The 20,619-nt window shown below is 39.6% G+C and overlaps 1 protein-coding gene across 7 annotated transcripts in view; it reads left to right on the top strand.

Moving 5' to 3' along the window:
* The window catches only part of SH3KBP1 (SH3 domain containing kinase binding protein 1), a 202,541-nt gene that overhangs the window by 78,761 nt on the left and 103,161 nt on the right, over positions 1-20,619 (top strand). For 5 of the 7 annotated variants that reach the window (XM_087726412.1, XM_087726410.1, XM_087726411.1 and 2 more), the window contains 3 exons: positions 6,360-6,466; positions 13,431-13,557; positions 19,095-19,169. In XM_087726412.1, coding sequence (XP_087582538.1) covers positions 6,360-6,466; positions 13,431-13,557; positions 19,095-19,169 — 309 coding nt within the window. The remainder of the gene's footprint in view (positions 1-6,359; positions 6,467-13,430; positions 13,558-19,094; positions 19,170-20,619) is intronic. The other 2 variants (XM_087726415.1, XM_014054681.2) reach the window with 1 other exon arrangement.

The raw sequence follows: 20,619 nt of genomic DNA, 5'->3' as shown, positions 1-20,619 counted from the left end.
ACAACTCAGTGCACAGCAGCACAGGATTTACCACCTTCAAAATAGTGTTCAGACATGATTTTGTGCCTATTCCTGAGGTGCCTCGAGAAAAAACACAACTTCTGTCCCTTTCTGAGTGGAGTGACTAACTCCAAGAGATGTGGCTCTTGGCGTACCGAGCGCTAGATGCGGCTCATCGGGCACATAAGAAACAAGCAGATAAAAAGAGAACAAAGCCGAGGGATTATAAAGTTGGTGATTGTGTATATTTGTCCACCAAGTTTCTCCAAACTTCACAGAAGTCTAAGAAATTGGGCCGCAAGTATGTTGGCCCGTTCTCGATTGTCAAAGTCATAAACCCTGTGTCTGTATGTCTGGAGTTGCCTAAGTATCTCAACCGTGTGTACCCGGTGTTTCATGTCAATCTTCTGAAACCAGAACATACGTCTCCATTGCGTGCCCCTTTGGCAGCTCCACCGGCCCCTCTTCTGATTGAGGGAGAGCAACATTTTGAGGTTAAAGAAATTTTGGACTCTAGGAAACATAGAAACCACGTTCAGTATCTTGTTTCATGGAAGCACTTTCCTCCCTCGCCTGCTGAATGGGTCGATAAGTCCCTCGGTTCATACGTAAGTATGAGTAAATACTCTACCTACCCCGACAAGCCTTGACCTCGATTGATTTCTCCTTTTTCCCTTCCCTCTTCTTTGTGTTATGTTGTTTGTCTGTCTGTTTTCTTTCGTTTCTGCAGGGATGATGTCCTTTTCCTGGAGGAGGGCCGGATGTCAGCCTCTGTTTTGCTGCTTGCTTTTCGGCTGCCATTGAAATGGGGAGGGAGGGCATGGTATTTGGGTGTGGGAAATATTCTGTACAGGAGGACTGTTAATTGGGAGTTGTTCTCACCATCTACTGCGCATGTGGAAAGGAGAGGAGTTTCCTGCCAAGGCCAACTGTCTGGCATACCAATCTGATGATGATTTTTGAAGATGTCTCCCACACGACAGCTGTGGAGATATTGGATAGGACTATGGGCTGAGGTTACCAAGGGGAGGGGAATGGGTCGTGTATTGATATCTAATGCTTGCGCGTGCTTTTGCTCAGATCCAGCTTTGCTTAGCTTCTATTTACTTATAATCAGTAAAAGTAGTCTTAATTCTGCAAAATGGAGTTAAGTGATTTCTTTTTTGGTTATTAAATGAAGCAGCCCTGACAGATGGCATGCAGGGAAAAAACTGTCCTTGTGTTTAGTTGTTCTGGTGTGCAATACTCTATAATGTCCTTTTAAGGACATTGAAACAATTTATGTCCAGGATGTGGGAGGGTCTGTGGATATTTTCACAGCCCTTTTTTTGACTTGTGCAATATACAAGTCCTTAATGGAGGGCAGGTTGGTAGCAATTGTTTTTTCTGCAGTTCTAATTATCGCTTGAAGTCTGTGTCTGTTTTTTTGGTTGCAGAGCCAAACCAGACAGTTATAGAGGTGCTGATGACTGAGTGCAATAATTCCTCTGTAGAACTGAATCAGCAGTTCCTTGGGCAGTCTGACCTTTCTGAGTTGGTGCAGAAAGAACATTCTTTGTTGTGTTTTTTTTGTTGATGTTTTTGATCCATTTTAAGTCTTGAGAAAAAACAGGAAACAGCATTTCACCGAGGCTGCCGTCAGTAACGCATTCTTGGGATACAGCATCACAAATTATGTTAGATGTAACTTTAAAACTTCTACCGTGTTTCCCCGAAAATGCGACAGTCTTATTTACTTTTTACCTACAAAATATGGCTTGGGCTTTATTATGGGGGGAGGGTTTATTGTTTTGGGGTTGCCAGGCAGCTGCTCTCTTGTGAGCGGGCTCCCAAAGAGCCGGGCACAACTTCATGGGCGAATGGCTGTGTTGCGCTGTCACAGCAGTGCAACACAACAGCCATGAAGTGACCACGCTCATAAGCAGCCACCCGGCAAACCCCCTTTGCAGCCGGGAACAACGCCATTCACTGACTTAGGGGTATCACCAAGCAGCATGAGCACTTGTTCGCTGCCGCCCAGCTCCATGGATTGGAGCCTTACAAATGCCAGTCAATGGGGCTCTGTATGGCTGGAGAGGGGGGTTGCGCGAGCAGATGTTCCGCTCTCGCTCACCTGCCTCCCAGCCTCACGATGCATGGCCCAGCTCTCATTACAGAGCCAGGGCACCTCCGCCGCTGCCACCACCATCCCAGCCTGGCTTTATTCCACAGCCGCTCACGCAACCCCTCTCTCCAGCCATGCAGAGCGCCATTCACTGGCATTTGGAAGGCGCCAAGCTACGGGAGCTGGGTGGGGGGTTGTCCAGGGGGCTTATATGTGGCGGGGGCTTATATTTTTGCCCACCAGAAAAATGTGGCATGGCTGTATTATGAGGACATGTCGTATTTTGGGGGAAACACGGTACTTTAAACATGAAAAATTATTTTTAGTCTTTCATTATAATCAAAAAACATTCTCAGTTTTAAGGTCCTAATTTAAAGATTTCATAATGCTAACACTGAATTTCTGATTACCTGAAAGGAAAATTATCAACAAGTGCTTTTGACACACTTCTTAGTTTGGAAAGTTGTCATGCAGCACGTAGAGATAGTAGGCAAAATATAGAAGTCCAGGTTATCTAGCCCTGCAGATTTATTTCAGTGGTTCCCAATCTTTGCATCTTGGTAGCCCAGCTGGAGGGGGAGAAAGGGGAACTGGGCTGCATGAGTGACAGGGTGGTGTGCACATGTGTGCATGTGTACCAAGCTCGCCTCTTGCACAAGTCAAGCTGCACACATGTTCATGTGCACCAACCCACTGCTCACGCTCAAATAGGCCATGGCCCGGTAGTGGTTTGCAGACTAGGGGTTGAGGATCCCTGTGTTAGATCATGGCTCTTATCAATACTTACAATGTTAATTTCATATAAAAAAACCTATGATAATTCTCTTGTGGATCAGGAAGAGCACGAGCAGCAAAAGCTTCAGTTCTAGACTAGATAAATAAAGATTGGCACAACCTGTATGTCAGATAATAACTATTCAAGGCAGAGGAATAATAAATAGACTTTGAGAAAATTTTAGGTAATCAGGTAGTTTCTTACTTTAGTTAATGGTAGTCAAGCCTGGTTTTGCTGAATGTCCATGACATTGCTACCTTAATTCAGACATGTAGCCTAAGACCACACAGTGACCAATAATACACATTTGGGCCAACCCTTGTCTGGGCTTAGAGGTTCAGCAAGACTGGGTTTGGTTGAGAGAAGGAGAGCTGATGTCGCAATGGCATGACATGCAATCTCTGGTGCTCCGAGATCGCAGTCGAATTTCTGCCACTGGACGGTCCATTTGGATCTAAACCGTCCCGCAGAGACTGTGATTGAGAATGGCACCTCCTGCTGATCTCAGGGACACCGCAAAGTCCCTGAAAGATCCAGGAATAGCCCGTTTTTCCGGTGACAGAAACGCAGCTAATGAAACTGCTGAAGTTGGGACAGCTCTGGAGCGGGAAGAAAATGGAAAGAGAAAGTGTGTCGAATTGGTGAGGAAATTTTATTATTAGAGGAAGAGACTACCCAAGAAATAAATTAAGTTAAGATTGAAGACAGAAGACTGTAGGCGGTGAGATTGATCTGCAGTGAACTTAGTGTGTTATCCAGTTTCTAATTTTTTTTCCCTGTGGAACTTTTGCAGGGGCTCCCTATTTTTTAAACTGAATGGATTAATTATTTCTTCTTCTTTTTTCACTTTTGCATATACCTATGGATTAAAATTCTCTTTTTTATAATGCTTGATTTGATTGATTGGATTGTTTTTGATCTCTATTTAAGGGTTTTTTTCTTTCTTAATCTTGGAATATAAAGAAGAAATTAAGGATTATAAAGAGGGTTGTAACAACAGGAGGAAAAGCAGTTACACTGCCACTTAGAGGCTGGAGGCTGGATACATGTTCTTTCTCTTTGATCACTTGAGATTCAAGGTTCTTTCAGTTTGTTTACTGACAGTGATAGCAGGAAGAGCACAAGTTGTTTATACAGGTGCCTTTTGGAAGTTCTATCACTAGCTATTGGAGGGAAGACAACATTTTGACTTGAAAGATAATAAATGAACCTGTTTGAAGTTTATTAAAATAGCCATGAACCCTATAGTGGCAGTGTCTGCAAAATTGAAAGAATGGCTCAGCAGGAAAAAGAAACTGTAACATTGCAAATGATTATGTTTGAAATTTAAAATCTATTAGTTGTGACAGAGAGAATTGAAAAGAGGTTGGAGAATATGGAATACAAAACTACAAAACAGAAAAATCCGATGGAGAAACTGAGGATGTTTACCAAATGAAGAAAGTGGAGGACAGAGTTCAAAAGATGGAAGAAAAAAATGAGCAAAGAGATAAGAAAATGGTGGATACTGACAACAAAGTGAGCGTGGTTGGTAATGGCAAGAGCAGAATATGGAAAGGGGAGATGGATGGATTGGAACTCTACCCCAGATTTCAAAGCACAGAAGAAGAAAAGAGAGAAAAATTGATGGAGATAAGGAGAGAAATCATGACAGAAGCACTAGCGATAACCAAAGATAAGCCGATGGAAAGAACAGATGTTAGGTTTCAAGCTTTTATGAGATACAAAAGGAATAACATGTTGCCAAGAGAAGTTTATACAAGATTTATTAAGAAAGTAACTAGAACATTAATGCTACAAATGGCAAGAGATGTAAGACCATACTATTAATGGAAATATACAGGTTGATGCAATTAAAATGTATAATAAAAAATTAAGCTAAATTTATTTTACTAATAGTATGTATAAAATAAAGTGACAATAGCTATAGTTAAATAATGATTAATAATGATAACAATACATATAGATATATTAGTTTGATATTATGAAATTTTATATAAACAACACATGGAGATTATGAGAGGACATTTAAATCATCTCAGGATGATTTAATGGAATGTTATATAATTCTATTCTAGATTTTGAATATTATATATAAAAAGATGTAAAACAATTATAGTCAAATTAAGGTTGAGATATAATAATTGTGATATACATGAATATAGGTGAATTTAAAATATGTGATTTGATATGAAAAGCAGTTGATGACTATGGAAGAGATGCATGGAAATACTGTAACCAACTGACACACTTTCTACAATTTGTAATGGAAGATTTATTTTTTTTTAATCCTTGTTCAAAAACAAATAAAAATTGTTTTAAAAAAAGACTGGGTTTGGTTAGTACTTGGGTGGAAATTTCAGTGTAATTGCAGGGTTATAGGCTAGACTGGAAGGCATCTCAGAAAAAAAGTTGTGCAAGTCACTATACAAGATACTGTTCTGATCCAGGCTTAACAGAATCACGAAACAGATTCCTTGTCCACCCGCCCCCCCCTTTTTTTTGGGGTTAATGTGAATTCCTGGCATTTACATCCAGAAAAGTCCCAGTAATAAGCCTTTCAAGATTTAATTGCAAAAACAGACCTCATCAGTCCTTGGATAGTTACCAGGCTGAACTTCCAGTTGCAACACTGTAAAATGAAATACCTGGCAAGGAGTGTCTGTGAGGTACAAACTCAGATAAGCAAATCTTCACAATAATAAGCAAACTAATTGTCTCCTGTAAACACCACTCCCCTTTTGCTCCTATTTATTTCCTATGGGAGGGGACATTCAGCATCCACTTGTGCCTTTACTTCCGAGTTGACCCATTCCTTAGTTGTTCCCTTCTGACAGCTCTGCGCATACTCACATCTGGAACAGGCTCCAGCTGTTCTTCTGCCCCACTTATCTCTGATTCTGAAGGCAGCTGATAAATGTCAGATGGTCCTGGTCCCATCTCTGCCTCTGACACAGAGTACCCATCAGAATTTAGAATTTAGAATTTTATTAACATTTATAGGCCGCCCTTTTCCCTGAGGGGACTCAGGGCGGCTCACATAAAATCAGGAGGGGGAATACAAACAATGACATAGACACATATAAGTAAAATAATGAGCAACATTCATTCATCATTCAAAGCTTTCCCCAGACTCCAGGACTGGCCCAAGTTCCTCCCTAACCTCCTCATTGTCTGAGTCTGCCGCCAGCTCCCCTGGCAGATGGTGGGCCACAACAGACACTATAAAAAACCTCACAGATTGATTTCTAGCAAATTTTATACCATTTAGAAAGATTCACACTAGGGACAAATTCCATTTATCAGCTTGACATACAGTAGTGATTACAATTTGCCTGACTTTCATTATGGCTTTGAGAAATAGTGTGCTAAGTTGAACTGAAATGTGTGTTCAAAGGGGTAAAATCCAATTTTTCTGTCACCTCTTATCTGTTTAAATATTCACTTTAAAATTAATATTGGGATCTTATTCAATTGTAGGTGAACGAAATAGACGGCGACGATGTCAGGTGGCTTTCAGTTATATGCCTCAAAATGAAGATGAACTGGAGTTGAAAGTTGGAGATATCATTGACGTAGTGGGAGAAGTAAGTAGTGCTTTTGAGCTTTGCAGCATCCAAATTTCTCTTACATTTTGAATACAGTTCCTGATCATACTTAATAAATAAATTATAAAATAAATACATTCAGTGAGAAGATGCAGAGCACCCTTCTAAAGCAAAAGAGACTCCTATTATTTCTGTTGTCATAATGGTGTAGGAAAAATACTAGGAAAATGGAAATCTATGCACATTTCCAATAATTTGTCAATTAGCCTCTCTTTTTTTGAGCTTGCTTATTCTCAGTAAGGGTGGAGATAGCATCCATGCATGGGTTGACACTCTCTGTGCTCTGATTGGATTGAGTCTGATTACTAATTAATTAACCACCATATAACCCCCTTTCATGAGTGGCACCACCCAGTTTCCGACTCAGTCCACTCTGGGACAGTCGTGTTATCCTTCTTTTTTTTAATCTTATTTGGTCAAAACTTTAATAGATTCAGAACTTTTGATTCTTAAGAACAATTGTGAGTATCCTTGATCCAAACGTTGAGGATCTGGACGTTTGGGGGCACAAGGCTGCTGCCCACAGGCCATGCACCTCCCCCCTGAACAGCACAAGGAGCAGTCTGCTCCCTTGCTAGTTTAAACGCTGCGCCTGGGAGGCAGAGAATAATGGGCAGTGTGCACTGTCAGCATTTTCTTTCAAACCTACAGCTGCAGAGACGGGGAGAGGCCGGAATGCCGCACAGTGGCTGGGCAATACGCAGATTTCCGAAGCGGCTCTGAAGGTGTGTGTGAGGCTGCCCTTGCTTTAAAAGAGCAGTGAGCCGCAAGGGAGAGCCCAGGACAATCATGAGTGCCCTGACAAGCCGAAAATTTGTAAGGGTGTGCGGGCGCTTCTCTGCGAGGCTCGATGCCATTCTGAGGGGCCTTGGCTGCTTTAAAAAAAAATATGAATGCCATTTTGAGAGGAGGCGGAGCCCAGAGTGCCCACGAACATCTGCGGACACAATTTTTTGCCTTCCTTTGCCTTGGTGGCAGCATGGCCGATGACGGTGTGCCTGAGCCCTCCTTGGGCACTGGCAGGAATGTTGCTGAATCTGACCCTGGTCTCCTTGCTACAGTGAAGGCCCTTCTTTCCCCTACCAGGGCAGCCTCATCTCAGGCTAAGACCTCTCACAAGAGCTCATATTCAGGCAGTAAGGGCTCAAAGACTAAGAAGGCATCCAAGGCCTCTTCCAACAGTAAGCACTCGAATACCTCCTCCCAAAAGAAGGAGGCACAGGAACCGCTGCAGCCAAGTCCATTGCCACCACTGCAGCTTGTTTAAATCCAGGTTCGTTTAGCCCGATGCTGCCAATTAACACATCGGGGCTTTGGAGGACCACTGGGCCACATTTCCAGGGTAGGAGTGTGGAAGCCACCTTTACCCCAACTGGGACTGGCCTTCACCTGGAAGAGCACCTGGCTCCATTGCCAGCCTTGTATGCCCCTGCAGCCATGCCAGCCATGCCCTCTAGTTACCAGGATTTTATAGCAGAAGTTATAAAAAAGGGATTGCGACTGGACTAAAGGAGAGAGCCTCGGGGCCGCAGGCTGGGCCCCCCCAGGTCACATCCCAAACATGGGGGGTGCCGGCACCTACAGCTCTTTCCCGGCTACCAGACCCCGACCACAGCCCCTCCCCTGCCTCGGATGAGGGTGAAATCAGGGAGGCCGACCTGTCGGATGAGGAGGGTCCTGTCACTGATAAATCCTCCTACATGGGCCTTTTTCCATCTAACTTATTATGCAAGGCCAAGGCGGCTTTGGAGCTTGGGACTCAAGCAGTGAAGGAACCCCCATCGCAGTCCCAGCAGACCAGTGTTTGGTTTACTGAACACAAGTTGGAGATCGACACCATTCTGGCCCCGCAGCTGTTTGTCGATACTATTCAGCGTCAGTGGTCCACTCCTACTTCTGGACCAGCTGCATCAACCAATGATGTTCATTTCTATAACGTTGCAGATGACCTCAACAAGGCACTGTTGTGGCCAACAATTGACCCGCCAGTTGCAGCACTCAAGCCAGAGGACAGGCAGCCCCCTGGGCAGTGCGAGCCTCGACAGCAGCTTCCTTTTTTCCCCGCTCAAGCCTTAGCTGGCTACAACAGCTACAGGGGTGGATCCCGGTCGGGGATTCAAGGGCCCATCAGGCCTTGAACAAGATTACAGCTGCTGTACAATTCACCACAGACGCCACTTTGAGCGCTACTCGGTTCGCCTCCAGGGCAATGGCGTCCTCGGTAGCCTCACACAGACTTTTGTGGCTACGACAGTGGCAACAGATGTCAAACATAAATAGCACCTTGCCTCTGAGCCATATACAGGGGCACCCTCTTTGGGGATTCACTCACCCCCCTATTGATTGAGGGTAAGGATAAACACAAAATTCTCCCCTCCAATCCCAAGAAGGGGTTCACACACCCAGCTCCTTACCCTAGAAGACTTTGGGTGGCATACATTAAAATATAATATCCTGTATTGATTTATTAGTAATATTATGTAGTACCAAACAAGAAGGTACCAGTCTAAAGACTTTGACATTTAAACTAATGTCTAAAATAATAATTGAACTGTTATTCAAAACAAAAACAAAGTATTTGCACTGTATAGTTGAATGGATGGAATACTGGAACAGAATATTTAAAACAATAGTATGGTCTATAAAGTTTAAAAAAAAAAAGTATAAAAGAGGAATGAGTCCAGACAGAAATATGAGGCTTGAGAGTTTATTTTTGCTATTGTAGGTAGGTAGGTATAACCAGTATAATGAATTGCTACATAAAACATAGGAAATAAATCACTGATAAACCCAAGTCTTTTGTGAGAGCTACAGAGTGGATAGTTATATTGGCCATTTTGACATGTTGGTACACAGTCATTCACATACCATGGTTTATGAAGCTGCAGATGAATGTCATTACAATTTATCCCATGCTAACTTTGGCATTAAGTATTCTGGCACATATTCAAACAGAATACCTGTTACTCAAATGTATTCTTTAATGTTAATTAACAAGCTAATAAAGTAAACCGATATATAATCCTTGGATGACTACCTGAATCAATTGTTGATGGATTAATTATTCTTTAACTAAATATCTTAATTATAGTTTGGTTAAGTCTTGCTGCTAAATATAATTATATTGTTCTGTATTATTCAGTCTATATGTTCAGAGGGAGGAAGAGGGAAAAATATAATGTCATCCTCGCTCTTATTAAACATTAAGCTATAATGCATGTTCTATTAGGATATTTGCCATAATTGTAGGCTAATTTGTTTACAATATAATTATATCAAAATTTTGTTATAGTGTCTGTAAAGAAAGTGTTAAACCTACTTTAATATTCACCACAACAACGCCTCGGGTGCCAAAAGCATGCATGCGCGTGCGTGCTATCACGCTCGCTCATATGCCCACCCTCATAATGTAATGCCCCTACACACAGGGCCCCCTGCACATGTCCGTGTGACCCCCCCCTGCTGCCCCCACATGCACGCACGGTTTTCTTGGAGCCTTGGGAAGGCGATAATGGCCTCCCTCGCTCCCCGGAAGTCTTCTGAAGGCCAGAAACAGCCCATTTTCTGACTTCCGGTGGGCTCGGTAGGTCCATTTTTCACCCTCTCCAGGCTCCAAAAACTTTCTAGGAGCCTGGGGAGGGCAAAAAGTGGCCCAACACGCAAACCGGAAATTCAGGAACGGAAGTTTGGGAACTTCCGGGTTGTCCTTTGGGTCATTTTTCTCCCTTTGGAGGGTGAAAACAGCCCAACACGCAAACTGGAAGCCCGTTCCCAAACTTCCGGTTTGTACATTGGGTGGTTTTTTACCTCCCCAGGCTTCAGGAGGTTTCCCTGAAGTCTCTGGAGGTCAAAAAACAGCCTCACACACAAACAGAAGTCCGTTCCTAAACTTCCGGTTTGCATGTTGGGCTGTTTTTTGCCCTCTGAAGGCTTCAAGGAAGCCTCCAGAGGCCGAAAAACGGCCAAAAATCAAAAGCGGAAATCAGCTGGTGTGCTGGAGCTGACAGGGCAACATCCCTCAGAAATGGCTCTGCATGTCATCTGTGGCACATGTGCCATAGGTTCACTATCATGGGCTTATGCTGTTCCAACCATTTCTCAACTTGCCAAAGAACAAGGGGGGAGGAAAGGGTGAGATGCAATGCAGGCTTCAGACTTCAAGAAGAAGAGCAGTGAGAGCCAAGGACACATTGGCAGGTGTTTGCCAAGACCAGAGACTTTTTCTCATAACAAAATAATGACACTCAATCGGCCAATGTGGCCTGCAGTAATAGGGGGAGGGGGAAATCCATATTGTGGGTTTGTGTGGGAATTAGGTAGAGCTGGTTTTGCCTTTATCAGTACCGAAATGGTGTATTCCATAAAATTCAGCATTCAGACAGCTTGTTTTGGTTGGGTTCATCAGTCGGACAGTTGACAAAAAGTTTCTCCTCCTTAGTTTGAAGAGTGGGAAGGAACCTTTTAAAATAAAAAACATAAAAATATAGTGTGATATTCTCAGTTTGTTTCTGTTTTGTTTTGCTTGGAAGACCTACATTATACAGCATTTTTTCACCTATTGAAACTATCGCCTCTATTAGTTTTTTGTAGAAGGACATTACCTGGTTGATAGAATTTACTTAATGTCAAAGGCACCTTTAAGTGACCGAAAGAATGAGCCATTCCTTACTGTCACAATATAACCCAATGGCATTTATTTGATTTTCAGGTACTACAATCTCATAGCAGGATTTTGCCACTCCATAAATGTACAAACGAAGAACTTCATTGTCTGTGACACATTTTCTTAAGTGTTACACTAAAAATGAATCACTGTGTCTTTCAGTAGAAATAGGTCTTATATCCTATTGTTTTCAGTGAGTCTAGTTAGCTTTTTGATGCATACCAAAAGCATATAAACTTTTCTCACTCCTAATTTCTACCTCTACTGTCCAACCATTTATAAAACAAGTCCCATGTTCGAAAATACTCTTTGTCTTTAATGTCAATCTATCCATTTCTGCACAATCTAATTTTTTTTTTAATTACATCATCTTCTATGGATGTTTCCTCATTTTTCCAATACTGTGCAAATACAATTCTTGCTGCTATTAAGATATGTAATATTAAGTATTTATCATACTTTTCAGTTATTATACCTAGCAAAAATATTTCTGGCTTATAATCTTTATGTTGTTTGAACATTTTCTCCAATCTTGTATGTATTTTTGTCCAATATTTCTTTGCTTTTGCACACGTCCACCACATATGATAATATGTCCCCTGTGTCTGGTAACATTTCCAACATTGGCGGACATACTTTTAAAGATCTTTGCTAATCTTGCTGATAGTAAATGCCACCTATAAAACATTTTAGATAAATTTTCCTTATATGCCATTGTCAACTTACAATTTCTTTCCCAAAGCTTTTGCCATTCATCTAAATCTATAGTATATCTAAAGTTTTTTGCCCATACTATCATTGTTTCTTTTACCTGTTCATCTTCCATTCTTAAGCTTAACAAGAAATTATATATTTTCTTTATCAATTTTTCATCTACTCCTAACATTTATTTGGTCAAATATTGTAAGCTCTTTGTAGAAACCATAATCCTTAATGTTTTTCTCATATCTCGATTTTATTTGCATATGCAGCCACCACGATAAGTCCACACCTTGATTCTGTAACTCCTGTTGGACTTTAATTCTTATAATCCAAGCCCAGTATTATCTCCATTGAAAACTATTCATTTTTAGTTCTTTTAATACAATTATTTATGGAGGGGGGGGATTATTAATATTTTACTAGTAACAAGTCACTAAAATAAAAAACTAACAATACATTTCATATAATTACATTACCAGAAGAACAATATTTATCACTTTCTTAAATAAAGTCTTTTACTCACCCCTCAAAATTCAGTACTTTAAAAATAATTATTAGCAGTTGGAATTCAGCTTGGAAACATGACTATATATTCCAGAACATTAGTAACAATAACTTCTCTGTCAAATGTTAGTTAAAATATGGATGGTCCTCGACTTACAATCACAATTGAGCCCAAAATTTCTGTTGCTAAGCAAGATAGTTGTTAAGTGAGTTTTGCCCCATTTTACAATTTTTTTTGCCGTAGTAGTTAAATGAATCTTCGCAGTTGCTAAGTTGGTAAAATGTTTGTTCAGTGAACCTGGCTTCCCCATTGACTTCGCTTGTCAGGAGATTGCAGAAAGTGATCATATGACCCTGGGACACTGCATCCGTCATAAATATGAATCAGTTACCAAGCATCTGAATTTTGATCACGTGACCATGGGGATGCTGTAACAGTCATCAGTATGAAAAATGGTCATAAGTCACTTTATTCTGTGCCATTGTAATTTCAAATGATCACTAAACAAACTGTTGTAAGTCAAGGAATACCTGTACATTGTGTTAAAGTCAGGGTTCTTACTCTTCTTTGGCAATTGAGCTATCTTGAATGTATCATTATAATCAAAATGAAAGCTATCAATGTATGGATAACAGATTTGGACAGAAAGGAAAGCACATAACTAAGCTAACTAGCAAATATTCTTAGTAACTGAGGCACCTTGAAATCATGGACTGGTGTAAAGTTGGTTATTGTTTTAATGGGTTATAATACCATATATGGCCCACTACTATGGTATTCCAAGATTCGAAGGCCTATACCTCTTACTTTGTGTAGTTTAAACTTCAGCCTCTCATTTACCAAAATAGCATCCCGAAACAGTTGCTTAGGGACTTGATGGGTTTATTTCTATTCAATAATGTCAGTGTATTCAAATGAATGGCATAACATACCATTAAATCTTGCAAGATACTGAAAATGACGTCACTGTCCATGGATATTTAGAAGTTTGTATGTAACAATACTAAAATTGTTGTTGTCACTGTACGTTTAAAAGCAGGAATTCACTATGTTTGTTTTCTTCTTTGGCACAGGTAGAAGAAGGTTGGTGGGAAGGAGTGCTAAATGGAAAGACTGGCATGTTCCCTTCTAATTTCATAAAGGAGCTTTCTGATTCTGATGATACTAGAATTGTCTATGAAGAGCACCTGATAAAACCGAGTAAGCGTATAAGCATTCATTTTATTTTAGCTTTGGCTGGATTCTTTCATTATACAATGGATTTTCTTTTTCTCCTTTCTAATGAACAAAATTTGTAGAAGTTGTACAGTGAATTATGCCAGGTGAAACCGAATTAATATTAAATTAAGTTTAGCAAGCCACAAATATTTAAACTCCCTGGTTGTTGTTTTTCTGATTGAATTATCTTTTTGTTCATTTTCCTTAGTCATCATTTGCTATTAGATTTTATCACTAAAAGTTCTGAAATGCTAATTCAGAAATTCAGTTGAACTATGGTTGGTAATGATGCTTCTATCTTTTAATGTTTACTGCTGGATTATAGTTAAAATAATGATACTACATTTGCAACAGCTTTATTTTTTTTCTTTTGCCTAACACTTAGCAGTTTTGTTTTTTTCTATTAATAGTGCTGTTGTACCTGGAACTCAGGTTTAGGTCAGTAAACCCAAGGAATGGTCTTCAGAATTATGCAAAAAGTGGTCACTAGCAAGGCTGTGGCAAATAAGCTAAGCCAGGAGACTATTAATTATTTAGGGTGGCAGATCTCTTGAATTCTTGATTTAAAAAAAATAGTATATGCTATTGGACACAGCTAGATATGTTATTTTTATTATTTTGCTTTACAAATATCCTCTATTTTTAAGTCACTAAAGTATGCTATTTTGTATTCTATGGCTCATTAATTAGTATATAAAATTAAGTACTGCAGCATTGCTTAGTATACTTTTTATTACAAACTCCCCATAAATTTAATATGTGTGGTTCAGTTGTATTATGAAGCAGAAGTGTAGGATTTGTGGTCCTCCAGATGATGAAGAATTATAATTCCAAGAACTCTTAGACATGTTGTATCCGGTTACTGGGAGGATCAAATGTTTTCCTTTGCTATAAAGATTCGTGTCTTTGGACAATGATAAATTTGCTTTGTCAACTGTGATGTTCACACATCTTCCATGATGCAACTCATCTTTCACTGCTATTCGATAAAAAAGAATAAAAGGATAGCTATTTTCCCCAGTATGTTTAGATCAGTATTAAATGAAACTTGTTTTTATATTGTTACTGCTAGTCAAATTGTACCATGGGATTTTTAGTTTAATTTGTCCAGAATTTTTTAAACAATTTCTGTACAAACTACTTTTGAAGTATATTTTACTTTTGAAGTATTGTATGCATTGCGGTACTTCCATAATGATTTATTAATTAACGTTTGCCAAGAATATTTTATCAGTCATAATTACTGCTTTGTTTTTAATTTCTATAGTTGTTTTCAATTTATAACTTAGATGAAAATATATTTATGAGCTTTTTTTTGTTTACATCATTATTATGTCTGTCTCCCCATCATCATTATTTAAATGTTTCACATCATTAATTGAATATACTCCTTGTAAATTTATGGCATCAGATAAAAGTAGATTTGTCAGTAGCTACTAAGGAGGTTTATAGCAAAGGATGGAACTGAAATATGGCTCTTCCTAATTTATAATAGACACTATGGATTATTCACCATAGTGAATACAGTCAAATAATTATTGACTTTGTCAGGAGAGACATGCCTAAATAAATTCAGATAAACACAGCAGAATATATTTTATATGAAATTAAGTTCAGTAGTATCATATATTTATGAACTCATCAATATGTATTGCTTAGCAAATTTCTCTATTCAAAAAGCAATGTAAAAATAGAGTTATTGATTTTGAGAATGCAATTGAGATGGATATATGACAGATCAAGATGTTAACAGTTATCCTTTGTGTAGCATAAAAGTTAATAAGAGACTTGACTAAACACTAAGGATATAATCCGTCTTCCACCTTCATTTGAGTCTCCAGTGGCTGCTTACGGATGAACAGCCCATAACTACAACACAGGTGGCTAGATTCTGTGCAGCAGCACTGCAGATTCATCAGAAACACATGTCTAATCCACTATAGCTATTTTATGCAACAAATGTGGGAAACCAGTTGCATTGCTTATTCCTTTCCCTTTTAGTATTAAACTGATTACGGGCCACACAGTTTATGGATTGTAATTTTAGTATAGTTAGACCATGTATAATTGACAGACTGGATTTTATCATAGATTTTAGCTGTTATTTATTTTAAACTCGGATTTTTAATTGTATATTTACTGAGTGTTTTTATTTGACCTGGCATCTGGTCTATGACTGTAATAAATTGAATTGAATAAGAGACTTGACTTAAAATATTTTTATCATTTGTACTATACTATTTGAAAAGATGGCAATCCTAGTTTTAGGATTCTAGATTAAATTAAAGCAGATTTTTCAATCATTGCAAACCTTTCATGCAGAATCTCATAAAACCTGAATTTAAACTTTTCAGTAATTTTTATATCTATTAATTTTTTGACATAATGAAGATATAATGACATCTCAAAATCAGTAATTCTATTTTTAGATTGCTTTTTGAACAGAGAAATTTGCTAAGCAATACATATTGATTAATTCATAAATATATGATGCTACTGAACTTAATTTTGTATAAAATATACTGTGCTGTGCTTATAAAACTAAAGACTACAAATACCATATTTTTGGAGTATAAGACACTCTGGAGAATAGGATGCACCTTAGTTTTGGGGGAGGAAATTAAGAAAAAAAAATTCCACCTCTGCCTACCTGCATCCATGGTATTCAGCTGACACATGGTAAGAAAGTCAGCCAGTGAATAGGCAAAGCAACCAAATCAGCCAATGAGGGCTATTTGGACTCTGAAATTTGCCGTGTGAGCAAAAAGGAGACACGAAGGAGGCTGGCTCAGCCGAGAACTGAAAGTGAAACTACTTGTGTTTTGCTTGTATTTACTGCTACCTTGAAAAACATGCTTTTGGTAATGTATTATATATTATTATTATTTTGAATCCTGCTGAATCAGTTACTGTGCTTTCGGAATGTGATTGCTGCTCCAAATTCTGACCAGCCAGGTCAGCTTCAGAACTTATTGCATCCTGATTCAGCACAGCTGATTGGTGGGTGGATTGCACTGCTGGAATACCCCCAATCAGCTGTTCCAAGCTGCAGGGATTGCCACAGACTGTTGCTGCCTCCATGCCTCACGTTTTTGGCCTCTGTTGGGAGCGGGTGGGGCTACATTCAGTGTATAAGACACAACAAAATTTTCACCCTCTTTTTGAGGGGGAAAGGTGCTTCTTTACTCCGAAAAATGTGGTAGTCCTTGAATTACAACCTCAGTTGAGCCCAAAATTTCTGTAGTTAAGTGAGACATTTGTTAAGTCAGTTTTGCACCATTTTATGACCTCTCTTGCAACAGTTGTTAAGTGAATCACTGCAAGTGTTAAATTAGTAACATGGTTGTTACGTGAATCTAGCTTCCCCACTGACTTTGCTTGAGGTGTCACATGAACCTTGGACACTGCCGATGTACTAAATATGAAGCAGTTGCCAAACAACTGAAGTTTGATCCCATGACTATGGAGATGCTGCAACAGTCCTAAGTGTGAAAAATGGTCATGTCACTTTTTTCACTGCCATTGTAACTTCAAACCGTCAGTAAATGAACTGCTGTAAGTCAAGTACTACCTGTAGTGGCAAATGTATTAGGATAATACATTTTATTCTAATAAAAGTAAAGGTAAAGATTCCCTCGCACATATGTGCTCATCATTCCCAACTCTAGGGGGCAATGCTCATCTCCATTACAAAGCCGAAGAGCCAGCACTGTCCAAAGACGTCTCTGTGGTCATGTGGCCGGTATGACTAAATGCCAAAGGCGCATTAATGTATATTCTAATACATTACATCTTTTATGAAAAGAGGAGTGGGGATAAAGAATTGTGAATATGCTCACATACAATGAAACTCTTTAAAAAAAAACAATTAGCAATAATATCTCTCTGGAGAAGCTTCCCAATCCTCTGAAAATAGATTTGGGAGGAGGGAAAAGTTGGTTCTACTTAATTTGTTGATGGACACTCAGAATTGTTGTGTGTTATGAGCAAAAAGAAGCCTTCCCTGGACCCAGCTATTTTGAAAAACTATCGTCCTGTCTCCAATCTTCCTTTTTTGGGGAAGGTTGTTGAGAAGGTGTGGCGCTTCAACTCCGACGGACCTTGAATGAAACAGATTATCTAGACTCCTTTCAGTCTGGTTTCAGGCCTGGGTACAGCATGGAAACCGTTTTGGTCGCCTTGACCGATGATCTCTGGCGGGCCAGGGATAGAGGACATTCCTCTATCCTGGTGCTTCTTGACCTCTCAGCGGCCTTCGATACCATCGACCATGGTATCCTTCTGCGACGCCTAGGGGAGGTGGGAGTGAGAGGCACCATTTTACGGTGGTTCTCCTCTTACCTCTCTGACAGGTTGCAGTCGGTGTTGGTCGGGGGCAAAGGTCGACCCCTAGACCCCTCAAATGTGGTGTGCCACAGGGTTCAGTCTTGTCCCCCTTCCTATTTAACATCTACATGAAGCTGCTGGGTGAGATCATGCGACAGCACGGGGTGAAGTACCATCAATATGCAGATGATACTCAACTGTATCTTTCTGCCCCGTGCCAGCTCAGTGTAGCGGCGGACGTGATGTGCCGATGCCTGGAGGCTGTTAGGATCTGGATGGGGGTGAACAAACTTGTGCTCAATCCCGATAAGACTGAGTGGCTTTGGATGCTGCCCCGAAGGACAGTTTAGACAGTCTATCCTTAATCCTGGGGGGTGAAAATTTATGCCCCTCAGAGAGGGTCCACAATTTGGGGGTCCTCCTGGATTCGCAGCTGAAAAGGAACATCATCTATCGGCTGTGACCAGGGGGGCCTTTGCCCAGGTTCATCTGGTGCACCAATTGCGGCCCTATTTGGATCGGGAGGCACTTCAAACGGTTACTCACGCCCTTGTCACCTCAAGGCTGGATTATTGCAATGTGCTCTACATGGGGCTACCCTTGAAAAGCGTTCGGAGACTGCAGTTAGTCCAGAATGCAGCCGTGCAAGCGATATTGGGTGCACCGAGGTACACCCACGTTACACCTGTCCTCCGCAAGCTGCACTGGCTACCAATTGGTCTCCAGACGCAATTCAAGGTGTTGGTTATTACCTTTAAAGCCCTACATGGCTTAGGGCCAGCGTACCTTCGAGACCACCTACTGCCACATACCTCCCAGCGGCCGGTAAGATCCCACAGATTGGGCCTCCTTCAGATGCCGTCAGCCAGACAGTGTCGGCTGGCGGCTCTCTTCCGCATCCCAACCCTATGCTAATTTGCGCAGAAATTATACTTCAGGTGTTTATTGACCATTAAAAATGTTCAGAAAGAATACATGATTTACTTCGTTGAATGACATAATCTGAACAAAATGTTGACTTTTTTCTCTCAGAAATTCAGTGAAATTATAATTACTTATAAGTTTGTTCTTTTACTAATGAAACTTTAATGCAGAAAGATTAAAAATTATTCTTCTCTTTACTTTTGCTATTACTTCAATTTTCCTATACTTTCTTTTTGTTCTGCTCTCCTTTTCTTTTATTCTGCTGTCAGGAAAGTCTGCCTTTGAAGGGTCAATTCTGTATAAAGTGGGACCGACAAAGATTGAGAGCTACAGACGCTATAACAGTGAGTTAACTAACAGAAAAAAGAGAGAATGCTAAGTTAAGGCTGCTCTTTGAATGTGTTTTTTTTCATTGCCAATGAAAGAACATCTACCTCTTGTGCACTAGTTGACTACTTGCATAGTTGTCTGTGAGATGATCAGTTCGTTTGCAATCCACAGTGCATGTCTTTTGAAAATGAACGTAATCTACAAACATGGGCAAAACAATTTGCAATATTGGGAATCACCCCAAAAATATAGTGCTCAGCTAAATATTTTGATCTGAAAACATGCATGTTGCAATGATTGTAGGAATTGTAGGCCAACAGTAGAACATGTGTTTGGAGCTCAGAATATATAGGTTTAGTAGCCTAAGAATTAAAGAATCTTTGGGAAAGCTTTTCATAAAATCTTGGACAAGCATTGCTAATTGAGACATTTACAGTAATAGTATGCATATTATCTAGTAGGCTAGATAAACCTACCTGGTGTAAGGGCCCAATCACGATTCCAGATAGGTGGAAAGGTCCAAAATGGGGACACACCAGCTTCAAATGAACCACCTTTTATATAACGTTGAACAGCGTACATTACTATAAACCAATCTTAAAAAACAACAATATGCATACATTTTCAGTAGTCATAGTAACCTAGTTCAACCAAAAGTAACAAGGTGTGATAAGGCCTTTATCTTATCAATACCTTTCCTACATTAAAAGTATTCCTAAGTAAGTTTGTAACTTGGTACCAGGGTCTCATCAATCCCCAGGATGAACAGGCAATTTATAAGAAAGAAGGCAGATGGCCTGGTTTTCATGTATTGCTGTCAAGCATAGTTAACCAACAGTCAAGACACACTCCATTCTTGTATTCATGAGATAATGATTATTATTTTCCCAGGTATTAATTAAAAAGCATGATGCAAATAACTAAAATATTTCCCAGATTGATTTACTAGAGTTACTAGGAAATTTTTTTAAAAATTGACATATAGTTACTTTCCTAGCTTTATCATTATTGAAAATGCTGTTGTCTATTTCAATATTATAGTTGCTCCATGAAAATGTAACACTTTTCCCCCAGTGTTATATATTGGCATTTAAATCTATACCAAGAATCTGTGAAGTGGAATAGGAGAAAGATTGGCTTTGCTCTGAAGTGGAGAAAAGAGGGGTGGAATACTTTTTCATACTTTCATTTATCAGGAAACAACAGGAGAGAAAAAGCACAATTAGATTGCAGCATTCTATTCATATATTTTTTAAAGGTTTTATGTGCTGCCTTTAAAAATAAGAATTTTTCAAGCCAAATAAAAATAAACTGAAATAGTTATAAAACAGCAAGCACCTATGCTAAACAAATTAAACATTTTTAACATTCTTAGTGAATTGGGAATTAACTCTAAAGCAAACTTATTTCACTTAACTGCTGAATAAACCAATCTGAATTATTTGTCTCATTTAGCAAACTATA

The sequence above is a fragment of the Thamnophis sirtalis genome, unplaced genomic scaffold (genome assembly GCF_051295495.1).
Source record: "Thamnophis sirtalis isolate CommonGarterSnake01/CBP01778 unplaced genomic scaffold, rThaSir2_p1.2 scaffold_12, whole genome shotgun sequence".
In the NCBI taxonomy this organism is placed as follows: Eukaryota; Metazoa; Chordata; class Lepidosauria; order Squamata; family Natricidae; genus Thamnophis; species Thamnophis sirtalis.
Note: the sequence above shows the minus strand (reverse complement) of the source record. Positions and strands in the feature narration are given on the sequence as shown.